General features: G+C 37.0%; 2 protein-coding genes across 3 annotated transcripts in view; one reads left to right on the top strand and one right to left on the bottom strand.

The window, feature by feature from the left end:
- The first annotated feature begins 9,749 nt into the window (after nt 1–9,749).
- Nucleotides 9,750–14,529, top strand: LOC105265120 (nuclear RNA export factor 1-like). The gene is made up of 6 exons (XM_011302441.1): nt 9,750–9,907; nt 10,087–10,946; nt 11,088–11,200; nt 11,418–11,454; nt 11,548–11,780; nt 11,856–14,529. Exons 1-6 carry the CDS (start codon nt 9,844–9,846, stop codon nt 12,442–12,444), a joined length of 1,896 nt encoding a protein of 631 aa, XP_011300743.1. The 5' UTR covers nt 9,750–9,843; the 3' UTR covers nt 12,445–14,529.
- LOC105265121 (integrin alpha-4-like) overlaps nt 14,055–16,964 on the bottom strand; it is a 5,976-nt gene continuing 3,066 nt past the window's right edge. Inside the window, exons 9-15 of one of the 2 annotated variants that reach the window (XM_011302442.1) lie at nt 16,523–16,667; nt 16,031–16,259; nt 15,771–15,937; nt 15,524–15,704; nt 14,955–15,439; nt 14,753–14,882; nt 14,055–14,680 (exon numbers count right to left, since the gene is read on the bottom strand). In XM_011302442.1, the coding sequence (XP_011300744.1) occupies nt 14,582–14,680; nt 14,753–14,882; nt 14,955–15,439; nt 15,524–15,704; nt 15,771–15,937; nt 16,031–16,259; nt 16,523–16,667 (1,436 nt within the window). In that variant the 3' untranslated portion in view covers nt 14,055–14,581. Of the gene's footprint in view, nt 14,681–14,752; nt 14,883–14,954; nt 15,440–15,523; nt 15,705–15,770; nt 15,938–16,030; nt 16,260–16,522; nt 16,668–16,964 lie in introns of those variants that run through there. The other variant, XM_011302443.1, reaches the window with a different exon arrangement.

Raw genomic sequence — 16,964 nt, 5'->3', positions numbered from 1 at the left:
TCCATTTTACAAAGCAAAGTGACAAAAAAAAAACAACCCTTCTTGTCCTCTCTTCTACGATGAATATAGATAAATCTTGGAAGACCTCTCCTTTCCATCTATTTTCCTCCAATCGATACCTTCAACGCATGTTATAAATGCATATCGAGAGGGGTCAGAAGATACGCCAGTTATGAGTTATTTCTCAATAATAATTTTAAAAAATTAATAAACGAATTGAATTTTAATAAATATCGAGGACTATATAAATTTCCACGATTATAATGCTTCCATTCGGCAATATAAACAAAATAAATAAATAAAACAAGGAAAAAATACATAATAATGTAGAGAGTAGAGAGGGCATTAATAAAATAATAAAAAGTAGAATGGGCAGACATTGGGCATTGATGAAAAAGATTCAAGTTCATTCACAAGCTCATGACATTGTGTTCACCAACAATGTAGCTGAAGAGGAGCCACACGATCCCACTGTATTACCATCACCCGTGATCACTCTTGCGTACATCATTCGATAATTTTCTCAGTTATATTTTCTTTTTTTTTTCCACCTCTCTCTTACCCTTGGTGCATCGTATCCCCTCTTCATTACAGTGTTTCGTGTTTTGACACGCGCGAAAGAGGGCCAAGTAGTATCCATCCGGTATATGGATACCCCATGGCTTGTTAGGCACGATGAATCGACCCCACAACATCCCCAAAAATGGCTATAATAATGCACTTGGTATACTGGCAGTTTTACCCGTGAGAATATCATGGGACGTAATGACGTCGTCCGTGAAACTACGAGCGACGCTCTTTTTTTCATCCCCAAAGAAAAGAAAATGAACCGAGTTTATCTGCTTTACTGCATGATGCACCCTCATCTTTTTTCACCCCCAGTCACTCGTGATCTCTTAAGCCCATTTGCAGCTAGCAGATCTCAGCTACTGGACTTGAAGAATTTTTCATTCATAAAAATCCCACCCTCACCGAAGTATTCAAATAACGGGAGTTGTTCGGAATACGGCGCTCTCGCTTTTAAGTTTGCATTCTGTTATAATACTCCTCTCATCCATTATTCTTACTGCGACTTAAATTATTATTTTTATCTCCTCGAGTATGCCAAAGAGGATTAAACTCAACTGGCAAATACTGTATTCCTTCAATTATTCTGAAGGGCATTATTCCGACGTCCAGAAGAACTCGAATTGACTTGTCAATTTGTTCTTTCCAATCAGATTTCCCCATTGTTCTAAAAATTCGGTGTACAATTCGATTCACGTGTTGGTTTTTATGGTTGGGTGTGAATTATTTATTGATTGTTGGAGGATGAACTGAGAAAACCGTTACGGTGTTGCGATGATTGATTTATGACTGCCGATAAATATTCATGAAAGTTTGAGAAAATTGCAATTCAATCCGTGGAACATATGGCGAATGGTTTCAATGAGACGTACTGAATATATTATTGGTTTTTGTAATTTACTAAAAGCTACTGAGAATCCTCTTTATTCTCTATTCTCGTATTTCTTTCTGTGGTACTGTCAGTACTTCCGCCCGTTTCTAACGCGAAAAATGAAGCTCCAATGACGGGGCAATTGCACCCCAAAAGCATACAGACGTGAAAATCCTATTTTTCGTAGCATACACTCTTCACCTATGTATACATAACTCTTGATATGTTTCCGACTCAGCAATTCATATTGCTGGTGAATCCCTCAGGTACCTTTTATAAATTCATAAGACACGTATGGGGGGATCAACTGTCAAAGTCATTATACGTGCCCTACGTGTCAGATTCTCGTTCATGTGCTCCTCTGGGGAATCGGAATACGTATTACATCATTTATACAGTTAATTGAGGCTTAGGTGGAATAAAAGATATACTCTCCCTTAGAATTGAAGAATTGAACTGCAATCAGACAAGAGGCAATTGTTCACTAAAATTAAACGCTTGTTAAAGGATAATTGAGGAAATAAAAATAGCGATGTAGAGCTTTTTTGAGATTTAGTAGAGAAATAAAATTTTCATTCCTAGCTATTCAATTTAACAATTTATATCCATTTCCAGAGGAGAACCGTTAAACAATAATCCTGTAATAATGGTGAGAGCTTTATTTTATTTTTAGAAGCGTTAGAAAAAATGATGAGCAGAATTATAGGGGAGCATGTAGCGACTGAGCTCCGGAAAAACATAAACTTTTACGTCACGGAAGAATGACTAGCAGTTTAATTCGCCCCCATTGTTGCGTGCAGAATATGAATACATAAACAAACCGGCAAGTTCCACGTTTTGTCCATGAGCACATGAAAATTTTCCTCAAGTCACAACATAAAAGTCAGAGCGTAAAACGTGAAACACCCGTATGTTATGTATAACTTCGCGGTTTCACTGCAATAAGGGTCTCTCAACATTGGCTTATTAAAATCTCAGGCTGATTGTGATAGTAGGAGATAGTGCACGTCTGTCCATTGCACAATCCATTTCAAATGACTTTCGTCGTCACCATAAAACTCAATACAAAAAGATGATAAAAAAATTGAAAAATTGTAAGAAACATTGAAGAGGAAAATAATTCCAAGTGGAATTATTTTCCGAAACCGAAACGAGAGGCAAATGACGGTAAACCACAAAATCTCATTCCAGTTGTACCAGGTGTCATAGCACCGAACTTTTCATCTTTTTGAGCGTCCCTCAACCCCTCTTTACCTTCACGAGTCCATAAAATCCCATAAACACCCCAAAAAGTGGCATCCACGGTACTTCTCAATGGAATAAAATATCGCTCCTGCAGCAATTTTACGGCAATTTTACAGATGAATGAGCGCGATCCTTGGTCCAGGTGGCGCTCGATGCTCTTTTACCATTTTTTTTTTCATCTTTTCTGTCCTCCTATACAAATAAAAAACCAACAAATATTTCTTCTCAATTTTTTTTCCTACATCCCTCTTCACCTCCCTCGCTTATTCGTCCACTAATACATACACACTGAATCCACATGACAATCGAGGCACACTCGACTAAATACGCGAACCGCCCATTTACTCAATGGGACAAATTTTCCAGGGGTTTTTATCCCAAAAACACCCAATGAGAGCGTCAATGATCAATGGACTGTAATCGTATTATTCATCACGTGCGACGTTATTCTTATTGGCTGCACGTATCTTTCTTTTTTTTTATGGTTAATACATTTGACGGTGCAGATTGAATGGACACGAGTGGAGGGGTGTACACATATGCATTGAATTTATACACTGCGGTCGATTGGAATTTGACGGCGATTTATGGCCAATTCACATTGGAACGCTTCGGTGGTAGTTTATTCAATCGTTTCAAACTGGTGGACAGCTATTGTTAATTTTCAATGCATAATAACCCGCAGTTACTATTCTTCACTTGATTCTCTTGAAAAAATTCTCTCTGACGGTAGTAATTTAATGGAGCACTAATTTCAACAATTTTTATCATCTTCTCAAGCCCTATGTACATTTTTTAAAATATATATTTTTTGCACGTAAGTCAATTTTTTTACTTGTGTTGTATCACCCTCCGGGGGGATTTTACTTACCAGAGAGGTGGCGTAGATTGATTTTCGGTATTCAGAAAGGGAAGTACAGTGGAATGACAATTTCCTCGGAGAATATAATCTCCTGGATCTTCGTTCTTGTCCTTAAGAGCTAAGCTAACTAGATGAAGTAAGGGGTATATCGGATATCGAGAGCTTGGGATAAAAAGGAATTTCGTTGAAAGTCTTCTGGCCCCAATGACTCCTCAAGGATTCCACTTCCGTCTTCGTGAGGTTGTGGTTGAATATAGGCCATTTCACTCATGGTTAAGGATAAATGAGTACCACCCACACTAGTGCCAGGAACTTGGTATTGACGTGGGTGGACTAGTGGAGAGATCTGAATCGTTGCTACCTTCATCAGATTTCCGTAGATGGACAACATTTTGTGGGGAGACCATTTCGAAGATGTCATCACGCTAGAAATATATTTTTCCAACAAGTAGAGAGAACCAGAGAAACTCACAGTTTATCAAATTTCCCTCATTTTCTATTTTTATCAACTACTCAGGAGCTTCAGTTCCTTCGTTCTCAAATGAATTATTTATCATGGGCTTATTACTGTAGAATACATTTGCACGCTTTTCGAAGTTAGATGGATAGTTATGGAGATTAGTTCCAAATTCAACCCAGATTGAGAATCAATAAATGATCACGATGAACGTCTAGAAATTCCGATTAGAATAACAATTAAATACGCCCAAAGAAGAAGATAATATATAACATTTAACGCCTCTCGATTATCCACCGAAAATGTGAGAAAAATAAATTTTTACCCTACCGAGATTTAGAATTGGGGTAATGAGCGTATTCCCAAATATTAGGGAAAAATACAAAATTTTTCTCTCTCTAGTTTCCAAGTATTTCGCACCACTGCACTAAAGCATTCATATTTTTTACATCGTTGTAAAAATATTCTCTCAGACCTCGGAGAAAGATAAAAATCAAATCATCCCGATGCCTAAACCCTCCAAGCAGTAAACATACACTGCAGGAGTGGAGAAAAGTGAAAAGGAGAGGCGCGCGAGTTTAACGCGTATCGAATCGCCGAAAGAGCTTCAACAATATTGCACAGACTCACCAGTTATCCCCTATCTCCAGCCGTTCCCCTTTTACCAAAATGTAAACTCAAATGACAACACACAGTTGAGTGTCAAACCATTTCTCGATATTCCACTCCAATCTCCCTTTCGCTTTCTGTACTTTTCATTTCCAACCGAGTGTCTATAGAGTGAATATTATCCCTGTAAATGTACCAGGGGACAGGGGATTTTGATACGGTGACTTAGTCACGGAGTTAGTCGTCGAAGCAACGATAAATTACGAGGATATAACACAACGGACGGATGTACGTTGTTCGGGAGAAAAAAATCGCTACATATATTTGATTTAACGAATATTTGATCAAATGCAATTATTACCGGTAGGAAAACAGCGACTTGAGCAAATATACTGAATTAGTTTTATTAATCGAGTATTATTTATTATTAATATTTTGGTATTACTACCCAATCATGCGCGCTGTAACGCGCTCTACCTCTAAGTAAGAGCTGTACCGCACAATCCCATCCTCGTAGTCATGGAAATGACTAAAAAGAAAGATTGACAATGAAAACAATCATTGTATACTTGAGTGGTAATTCAATGGTTCAGAGAAACGTTCGATAGCATTGCAATTTCATCAAACGTATATTAGAAGAGCAAATCTCGTTTGAGAGCTGACTTGAGTTGGCAATTTTGAAAATTTATTGATATTATGATCTCATACGGCGGATAATTTACTGCAATTTCTACGAATGTATACAAACCAAATACTCACAAAACCTCATACCTCTTGATTATCTCATATAACTGTCCCGCAAATTTGGCCAAACTTTATTAATCAAGATATGCACATATACGGTTTAGCAATATTTACCGAACCTCCATTCCAACTAACAAGTTACCGAGATCTATTGACTTTTTTATTTGTTAATTAATTAATTCGTCAATTCGTTAACTCTCTGTGGTTGTCCGTGCATCGGTAAAAATGGACGTAGATATGTACATTGGAGGCCGCACCTATTTTCAGTGGAAAAAAAGCGAAAAGTCGGAATTTTCGCACACAACCTCATAAAAAAACTCAATTCCAAATGTCGGAAAATGCATTACAATGGAGGTTGGCGATCGATTCGTGTTTTATCACCGTTTTAGACACAAGAAGTGTTGTACGAATACTTCAGAACGGTGGCTAAACGTTACCCCCCAAACCCAGTACCTGATAACACCAATATAAATTCATTAACCACATATAAGGGTTAGCGGCTCTCTTAATCGTATGAAAATGTGACGTCTTTCCACTGTAAGATCTCTATTGCACTTCCTTTTTGTGAGATGGTGCCAAAAGAGTTGAGAGGCTTACACCGCTTAATCGGAAATGAGGCCCCTAATATACATATTTACCAAAATGGCTAACTCTCGAAATAATTTTTGCTTAATATTTGTAAGTATTGCCCTTCAAATCCTCACTTAATCGTCTATTTTCTTGCGTATACCACGAAGCCTTCGTCGTAATATATATCTTTCAGAGCTTCCGTGCCCCACGAATTATATTGGGGAATTCTTCAGGGGATATAACAATATCGTTAGCCTGAGTCAATATAAACCTTGGGTCATTAATATTAATTTTTTATACAAGTTAATTTTTCCATCTTTCATTTCGAGTGCGTTAAAACTTGTTCATTTCCATGAGGAAGCGTAATAGAATTTTTCGATGGATTCGAAACGTCAACAAATTATATTATACGCACGTGTTTGAAATAACAGAAAATGTGATTCCCATTGATCACTCTCTTTCTACTACTAAAATAGGCTGTAGAGATGGTGGTTCCATCCTCAGTAGCACTACACGAGTAAGTGGCGACATAAAGCGACATAAACCGTTGGGTAATATAACAACTAGTGAAATCCCGAGGCGCGTGCCACCGTAAATATTTCTCAGTAACGCAATCTCGACCACCCGCAATGTAAATCGTAATTCACTCAATGGGCAATTCTCAGACCCTACGTTGATGTACGAGTTGTAAAGACCGGGAGAATGGAATAAAAAAAAATCTCCAGTCACGAGACACGATAACAGAATTTACAGTGCCGCCGCTTCGAGCCATTGTCATTGATTGAGAATTGTCTGTAATTGCTGGTCAACTGTTAGGGGATCAAACATGCTAATAGAATAAACAATGCGCACAGACGAAATTTCTCACTACCTGACAGATGAAATCTTGAAAGTAGATTTGCGCGTTATTCTCCGTAGATTTTCAATGGAAATAAATTTAAAGAACAATGCAAAGAATGCGAAAATTGCCGTGAAAAAATTTTAACACTCGAAATGTTATTGCTAATCTGAAAGCAAATATTATCCAAGAACATGGTAGTGAGAAGGATTGTAAAAATTCTATTAAAAGCCATTATTCACCTTAATAAAGTGTAAAACGGCAATTAATTAATCAACCGGAATAATTACCAACTTAATTACCTTAATGACATATTGAATTTAGGAAGAAAATTTTTACTTCCATTATTTCTTATCCACCGACCAGTATTCTCATTTCTAATCCTATCATTGTGAATTTGAAAGAGAAGAAATCCTTTTGGGTGTTTGCAATAATATAAAAAAATGAAAACGAGTCGGTTAGTTGGGGAAGATACCTCCAAGCCTCGAAAAACCTTAAAAAGGATCAAGCAATATATAAAAAAAAAAGAATAGTACGCACACTTGTAAAATATTCCTCTGAATTATGACGTTAATACGTTTAGTAGCTGTCCAGATGTAGTCCGTCGGTTCTGAGCTGTTGTTTGAACAGTATCCCAGTAAAGCACCCTCTTTCCCATCCCATCTATCCTAAACTATAAAGTATATATCGGCAGTATAGAACCTAATCCCACAATATATGAGTCTAATTTGTAACTTGTAATCTCTTGGTAAACGCTTTGCGAATGGTACAAAATGTATGCACTAAAATTTGAATTATGTCAATGGGCCCAAGGGGCAGTTTCAATCTTTTTCATTCTCCTTTCATCAGCACAGAGTTCTGCTCAAACAAAGGTATTATCATTAATCGATAGCAAAATGTGACTTACCCAGTGTCACCTAGGTCTACCTTGCAATTCTCCCCTTCGTCCTTGATGCCTGCCCTTCCTTTATTATCTTCACCGCCCACGTTCAAACCCTGTACAAACATCGCTGCATTATTCCAATATAAAGTTTCCTCATTTTACTCATTTCACCGAAAACTTTGACACTTACGTAATCCACATTGTAACGATTTGCATTAGAAGAGTGTCTGAGAGATAATCATTCTCCGATTACTGGCGAGAGACAAAATACCGAAACACTCATAATGGGAAAACGCCAATTTTTTCTCATTTTGTCGTTATATCAGAATTCTGAAGATTGTGCTTATACTTTTATCTACCAATTAAGGTATAATTGGCCTCGCTCTTTCGAAAATCATCGTGCGTTCTCTGAAGAGAAAAAGTTCCCTATTTCATTTCCACGTCACTTCTCTAAAAACTTTGACATCCCTGTCCTATATTAGGTCTTTTTTGTGATGTGTTATCGGGTAATTGACAGGTATCATGAGAAGAAACACTCCAGAGACAGAAGATAATCTCAGACATTGAGTTGTTGGACGATGGTAGCTCTCATTCATTACCAGTTCATTGAAGATTCTACTATTTATTACTTTCGGCACAATTCCCAGATATTTTGAGCACCGCATTGAGAAGAATATTTCACCTAGAAATTGGCAAGGCTGACCATCGAAGGTAATCGAAAGAGGAAAGGGGAAAAATGACATTTCTCTTATTTTTGGCGAGTTATTCAGAGATGTCTTTCAAAAGATTAAATTTTTGGGGGAATTGAAGTAATCTTCTTATGCTCTGATGAATGAATGAAAACAAAAATAAAAATTGTGCCATTCGCTGTAGTTTTCGATCATACGTCTCTATTGGACTGAAATTATCGTTCTCAATCCCTGTCTCATGTCGGATTAAATACGCAGGGTGGATAAATTTCCAAAAAAGCGCAAAAATCGTGCATTAACATAAGCGGCTTACCGAGGGACAGCAAATAGAGAGTGAGAGAGGGCCGACCAAGAAAAAAGGGGGAAAATGAATTGTTCAGTCTCTCTCTCTGCTGAACAGATGAAAAGGCGGGCTCGTGTGGTGTCACATGCAGCTGGTTGTCGGATTCCATCAAACTTACACTCACTCGTATGTTCACAGTACCGAGGGATTAATCCTATAAATACGAAAATTATCGGAGATTTTTCCATGAACAGGGAAAGACGAGGATTTAACACGGGGACAAACGTGTGCCACGCAGGATGCAATGGCAGTAAAACATGCTCCAACACGTTTAATAACTTTTGGAGGGTCGATGCCAACCTCCCCCTTCGATTGATCCATTTAACGAGTTTCAGTTTTCCAACCATAATTTGATTAGTCTAGAAGAAAAAAAATATCATTTGACGTGATCTTCAGTGGAGGTTTCGGTGGAGACGGTTGTCTTTTGAAGATTATGAGGCTAGAACGAAATTTAGGGGGTGAGACCGCGGCGACTCTATTGTTGTTATGCAAAGAAGCACTTACTGAACGACAAATTTTCGCCCATTTTACACGAAAACTCAAACTACACTATTATAAATTTATTGAAATGTTAGTTACAGACTGGCTAAATCACTCAGTCACTCATTCATATGATGAACGATAATTGATTTTTTAATGAATACTCGAATTTTTAAACTGACGTTGAAAATTCAATTTTTTCGAGGTTTTGAAAGATTATTTTTCATCAGCAAGGCAGGTACAGGAAATGTCATGCCTTTAGCTGCATTGTTTTCTTCGTTATTTTTTCAAGTGTTCTTAGTGACTAACATAACAACACGAGTTAAATGATTCGTTTTCAGAATGTTCTACCAAATTAATTGTAGTCCCAATTAAACTTAAAATGTCGACACTGTTTGTCAGTATTTTATTACCTTACGGAATACGGAATTAATCTGAACTTTCGTCGATTGATAATTTACCGCTGATCGGTAAAAATCCACTGATTCTGTCCGAACGTCGAGCAAAACGCTATAGCCTTGTGGCAACATAACTAAAACTCACTCGATAATAGTGCTGTATTTCCGTGAGTTATCGGAAGTGTTCGTGTCCACTCGACAAACACTGCTAAGACACCATCGCGCGCTGAACGTGTTGTGTGTGTGTTTTTTTTTAATAAAGAGCGCATTGTTTTTTGTGATAAAAAATGCCAAAAAAGTCAACTAAGATGCGACGAGGCACTTCTAGATCCGACGATAAACATTATTTCGGTAAGTGTGATCCTCAAAATTCACTATTTTGCCTCTCGTTGACGACTATGCTCACCATCAGTAACAACGTCATTTCGTCACCACCATTGGCTTTTTAACCTACTTGTCTCGTATCATCTACGCACCATCGTAATAATGACGACAAAAATTTAAAAAAATACGCTCATTGATGCTTACAGTTCACGACGATCGTGTGCCAAGAAATACAGACACCGAGATGAAACAATTCAGTGGAAGCAGTAGACCCAGGGTATCATTTAAGAACCAATCTCTCTCACGTCATGAGAAGCGTTTTTTTCCAAAGAACGTGGAGAGAATTGTAAAGACTAGTCTCGATGATGACGTTATGATGTCATCAACAACTAACAGCAACGGACGAACTGGTATATTTCGAGATCGACGATGTGGTGGTCTCAGAGGACGAAACAGTCCTGTTTCTAGAGGAGCAAGACCTGCTTTTCTCATGTCTAGATATAAACAGGGACCCGTTGGAGACGCTAATTGGTACAAAATCATTATCCCCTACGGTGCCAAATACGATAAGGAGTACCTCATCAATACACTCTCGACACACATGGAAACGACATTCATCCCGATAATGTACAAAACCTCCGATAAGGACGTAACATTCTTCGTTGATGAACAGAAAATAGCAAATAAGCTGCTGCAGTGCGATCGGAAAATTACCACTTTCGATGGATTCAAAATAATCGTAAAGGTTCGACCTGCATTTCCTCAGATCGACATCGATGACGCACTCAAGCAAAAAATGAAGATGGCTATGGCTAAGAGATATGTCCCTGAAACCAATGCAATCGATCTCTCACGTTTTCATGCTGATCCCGATCTCGCTCCTGATTATTTCTGTGCCCTCTTCAGACCAAATACACTCATGGCTGTGCTGGACATTGTAGCTGAAAATCTTCCCAACTTAGTAGCCTTGAATCTGGACAATAATAAGCTCCATGTCATCGAGAAACTCAGTGTCCTTACCACCAAATTCCCAAACTTGAAGATATTGTATATTGGAGACAATAAGGTAATTGACAATTTGCTTTTCCTTAGACATAAAACACCACAAAACGACAACCGAGTAATTCACTTATTGCTACCGAAATGATGCAATCGGTTCTGCTTTTTGAATCATGATAATTATTGAAATCTATTATGATACTTATAGATAAGGGAAATGAATCAGATTGATAGTATCAAAGACCTGAAACTCGATGAGCTGAGATTAGCTGGAAATCCATTGTGCAACAAGTATAGAACGAGACAGGATAATTACGTTAGGTACTGTGATTTTTTCTCTACTGTTGGTTGACTTTTGAAATAAAGTATTACAGGGAATTGGATAATATATTTTTTTAAATTGCATGCAATTGCATATAAGTCAGTAATCGTTGATTTTGATGAAGCCGGCCCTGTAATTAATCACGAACAATATTTTTTGTTTTAACACAATTAACGTGGAGCTTCCGTGCTTCTGGCTTTTATTTCGTGTCGACAGTGACGTGAGGAAGCGGTTCCCAAAACTCCAGCGATTGGTGAGTATTGAAGAGGCATGGATATATCTCGCCAGTGATGGAATGAAAGTGGTTAATTTTTATATTTTCGATTGTATTTGTTATCTTCGACAGGATGGAACTGATTTACCACCACCCATTCTTTTCGATGTGTCAGAGGATTCGGTTAAACTACCACCTACTAAGAGGATCTTTTCTGCTAATCCCAACGCCCGAGAGATTGCAAATCAATTTTTGCAGCAGTACTTTATGGTATTCGACAGTGAATCACGCCAACCACTGCTCAATGCTTATCATGAGCACGCGTGTTTCAGCTTATCCATTACACCTTGTCCAACCATGAATAAGTAAGTTCAACAATGACTATAGAAAATAACAGATTCACTGAAAATTATTAAATATCTTCAATTATATTTTCACAGATTCAGTGCTTATACTGCTGACAATAGGAATCTTTTTCGTATGAATGACGTTTCACGGAGGAGAAAACTGTTGAAACAGGGACGATTGCCTGTTGTATCGTATATCTCAGAGATGCCCAAGACTCAACATTATTTAAACAGTTTCACAATGGATATTGGACTTGTCACGGATGCAATGATGCTTATAACCATTACTGGCTGCTTCAAAGAACCTGACCGAACGGACAACACAATTCGTTATTTCCATCGGACCTTCATCATCGTTCCAGAAGGCGCTGGCTACTGCATACGAAACGAGCAGCTACATTTGTCTCACCCAACAGCCGCTCAAGAGAAACAACTTCTTAATGAAGCCCAGAAATTGCCTACTCCAGCATCAGAGCCATCGCCATCAACTTCAGCAACAGTCGACCCATCAGATCAGGTGAAGCAGCAAATGACATTGACCTTGAGTCAGCAAACAGATATGAACTTGGAGTGGAGTCTCAAGTGCTTGAAAGAAGTGCAATGGCACTACGATAACGCGTTAGCAGCATTTCACGAATTCTTCAAACGTGGACAAGTTCCTCCGGAGGCATTTCAAAAGTAGAATCATTATATTGTCAGTTTTTAACTTTGTATGCAACGATTTTTCATTTTTCTCCAATGAGGAAAAAACCGTGATAAATGGCGATACGTACGTGGTTGATGTTCACGCACATGAAAAGATTAATTATTAGGAGTTACTAATTTAATAGCTATCACAAATTTAAGTTTTCTCGTTCTGCTTTTGGCTATCGATGTTTTATCCAAATTTTAACATCAGAATTTAGTTTTTTCTTGACTTAAATTTGTGATAAATTCAACCGAGGAAATTCACTTCACAATAATGTTCAAAATTTTCACTCACGACCAACAGAAAATTCAGAAAAAAAAATGTTTATTACAGAGAATATGATAGATCACGAAGTTTTGGACTGTTCATCTAACTCTCCAACACTTCGTACATGAGTTAAAGATGAGTATTCGATGTTTATTGATGGAACGCAAGGATATATTCTCTTTTTATTTTTTCCATTTCCAATTACATTTTTTTTTTCTTATCACTTGTCCAATCGATTGACTGATTCTGTCAACAAACATCGGATATAATGATAATAAAATTTTACAAAATCTCCCCAAGTGAGTGGATTTATTGATGATAAATATCTAACCCATGTAATCGTGCAAAATACCTAGAAAACTTCGAAGGGAGTTGATATAAATTTTAACGGTCGTTAGATATTTATTGTCAATCAATAAGAGAATTACTTAGTATCAATGGAAAAATTATTCATTTTTAATTAATATGTCATTAATTTATCGTAAGATCCGAGTGGGATAAAAAGTCCTCTCAATTCAATGATTGACGATTAGGAGACGCTATTTCAATCTAAATTCGCCAGTGAATTGTTGAAAAATATCTGTTGAAAAATAGAGTTTATAAAGTGAAGAAAAATGCTCAGGGCAAGCAAATGGCCTTACGATTGGGAGTGAAGATGGTTGAAATGTCTCAAGTCTCTTTTCTCTTCTTAAACCTGCAAACCCAATAATCTACAGATTCTGCAGAGTCTCTGCATCGATCTTGTCAGCAAGTTTTCATCACCCAATATCTACGTGTAACTGTCTATCGAACTTCGGATCGTTCAAGTGTCTTTGAGCGGTCCTTGAAGAGAAGTTCGTAGCTCTAGTGGTGCAACATCATCAGATTGTCCTCGTAATTTTACTCTTACGTCCTAGAGCTTGACTTTTGCGCTCATCACAAGGTGACATTGAATGCAGCAACTGAACAGCTATGAAAGTTGTTAAATCGCCTGGAAGTGATAATACATGGGACACAGTTGGAAAGAGTCTCTGACATTGTGAGAGTCTCAATCAGCAGTCCCCAGGTGAAGAATGCTCTTCAAGGACATTTTTTCGTCGGAAGTCTTCCTTCCAACATGAGAGGCATGGAGCTGTCCATCAGTCCTGAACTTAAGAACCAAAATCGTATCATTAAATTTTGAAATCATCAAAATGTGATTTACTGATGTTTTTTTAAAAAAAAAGAAAATCCAGGAGAAGTAGAAGTCGGTTTGGAATGACGAATTTGTTTCTAACAACGTCTCCCTGTCGTCGAAATGATCATTATTGCTGGACTTTTTATACTCTTATATTCACTTTATCGTTCTTTTTTCTAAGTTTTTTTTTTAAGTTTAAAATTATTGCAATGTTCAAAAATGATTAAGGCAATGATGATATAACTGCTGCATTACATGAGCCAGTCTTCGCGCCAGAAGACACCTTTCTAAGAAGATAATGACAAATATCTGTATTTGTTACATAACATTACTTAATTGATTGATTCATTTTGAATTGGATTCTCGAATTTCAGAGTGAAATATTAAGTGGTATTACTCTTTGACTAATAAGTGCTCAGTTACAAGAGGAATGCAAAAGTTGTACGAAATTTTATTGTGTACGTCCTTGTTTATAAAAAAAAATTTCCTTTTTTTCATCTAAATGTACATACAAATTTTGGGGGTAAAGTAGTGAACACAGAGTGTCTATTTAAATACGCAGACCTGTTGATGACACCCGTTGCTTGCAAATTGGTGGCACTGTATGATACAACAACTATGAATAAAATAGATAATAAAATAATGAAATAAATTAACTTTCCACAAATTGTAGTTATTACTTCATTTATCAACGACACTTATCAATTTTCAGAAATTGGTGTCAGACAGACGTCTAGTATCCTTATGACTGTCGTGCTCCTTTATTTCATTCATCTCTTCTTTCTTTTGTCTTCGGAAAAAACCCATCTGCAAGACACATTCCATCATTTTATATGGACATATCTGAGAATAATTATTGCATTACCAAAATATATTCACCTGTCTCAAGCCAATTGCAATTAGAAATAATGCCAACAATCCCAACAAAATACATCCGACTATTATCCAAACATTCACTCTGCGAGGTGGATTGATTTTTATAAACGTTGTCGTAACTTTTGTGACATTTCTATAAATAATTCATCAATTCATTTAAATTGACATTAAAATGACGTATGGCGATTACATACAGAGTTCTTACCCTATTCCTCGAACTGCCCAATTAACTGGTTCTTGAATATCCACCCACGCCTCTGAAATAAACTCAATAATATGACCATCATTATTCAACCATTCATCCCCCATCAATTGCGAAATGCTTATGGAGTACTGTAATCTCAAGCTAGTGCTGTCGTGATCGCCACTCAAAACAGCGATTTTGCAAATAATTGTGCCACATTGAACGTTTGTCGAAGAGCAGTTGACGGTCCGCAAATTAGGTCCGGGGGTGGCTGATGTGAAAAATCGTGCTGTGTTATTTAACAAAGTAGTGACATTTGATAGTAATAATGATTGCAGAAAAGAATCTGGACTCCTCGTTAACCGGGAGAGATTGCTATGTGCGTTCAATTCGGATTTATCAGTTTCATCTGGCCCAATGACCTTGCGAATGAATGAATGCTGTTTGTTCTGTATGACAGGAACATCATGGGTATAACAGCGATAAGATTTCCCAGACACCGTGATCTGTAATGGAAATAATCGTCAAAACCTTGAATTTCTTCGGAAATCAATGGAGCATTGTTTGATATCTATGTATAAAGATCCAACCATTGGGGCATTCGTTATAGCGAGAAACTTCCTATCCTTAACTCGATAAGGTACTTTCACTATCAGTTTTGTATTTGGGACAGGCGTGAATCCGAATTTTGAAATTTTATACAAATGTTCGAATGAAATATTTTGAGCGCTGAACTCAACAGGAAGATCGTAATTACGCTCATTTGCATGCCTACAAAAATTGTTATTGTTAGTATCTATTGGCATTCATAGTAATAAGTAATTTTCAATTACTGACCCTTCTAAGGTGAGAGACGCATTGGATCTGAGAAAAACCGGAAATACCATTACTGAATCGCCTAACTGGCGACTTCGAGTTGTCACCCTTGCGGTAAAAGTCAAATTAGTGCCATCCAGTGAACCGTTGTTAACTTCGTTCATATTTAAATCAAAAATTAATGTTTTCTGAAAGAACATCAAAAGTTTGATAAACCTGAATGAATAAAAAATATATACTGTTCTTGAGGAAGTAATTTATCTTTTCGTTGGAATACTCACATTTTGATTGACCACTAATGGATTATTTAAAGCACAGATGACTTTGACAATGCCATTGTCAACCTCCTCCTTGCAAGAATCTAGTATGCTCCGCAAGAAAGTGTTTTTCGGCAATGTTAACACTAAAACTGCCGAATAAGCTGGTTCTTTAGTATTTGCTAGAATCACTTGTAAATTTATATCCTTAGAACCAACGATCCAAGTATTATTTTCAAGAGTTCTTCCATTACTGTCAAAAGATAGCAGTTCATTCAGTTTTCCGATCTGGCTTATCCCAGAAGCTAAGCAGTAAACCATTACAATTCAAATTTCGTATTAAATTACCAGTTTTAGTAAAATTACATTGTAAATTTTTTTTCATAAAACAAAATGTATTCTAGATAAATTTTTGTTCGCTAGTACTCAAGAGAGATAATTGTCAGTTTATGAAAATGTAGAAATTCTCGTTGTTACATTTTACCACTTCGCTACTGATTTCTTCAAATTTTTTACCTCGCATAATGAAAAGAACCAGTAATAGATATTAACGAGGTACAAATTTCATCCTCTCCACAGCCAATCTTGAAGGAGATATTTATATCGTGAGATTTCGAGGATCCATCGTGTTCCATGGGACAGAGACTGCATGCAACCACACCTGAAAGAAATTAAATATTAGAAATTTTTTCGAAAGACAAAATATATGAGTAGTAGCAAGCAGAACAAAGCTTATTATAGATTTCATTTAAGGCCCGGGTGGACTACCTATAGAACGTCATCTTTTGTTTAAAGTTTATCTTTCTAGCCTAAAATACATAAAAATTTGGGATAAGTTTTGAGGTCACGAAAATCACTGGATTTGGCATGAAAAAATAATGAAAAAAAAGAGGAAAAAATTTTGAAGGGCGCTAAAGAGCAATATTTATGAAAAGGGATTTTCCAGGTTTACAAAAAA

Source organism: Fopius arisanus, unplaced genomic scaffold, assembly GCF_000806365.1.
Source record: "Fopius arisanus strain USDA-PBARC FA_bdor unplaced genomic scaffold, ASM80636v1 scaffold00027, whole genome shotgun sequence".
Classification (NCBI taxonomy): domain Eukaryota; kingdom Metazoa; phylum Arthropoda; class Insecta; order Hymenoptera; family Braconidae; genus Fopius; species Fopius arisanus.
Note: the sequence above shows the minus strand (reverse complement) of the source record. Positions and strands in the feature narration are given on the sequence as shown.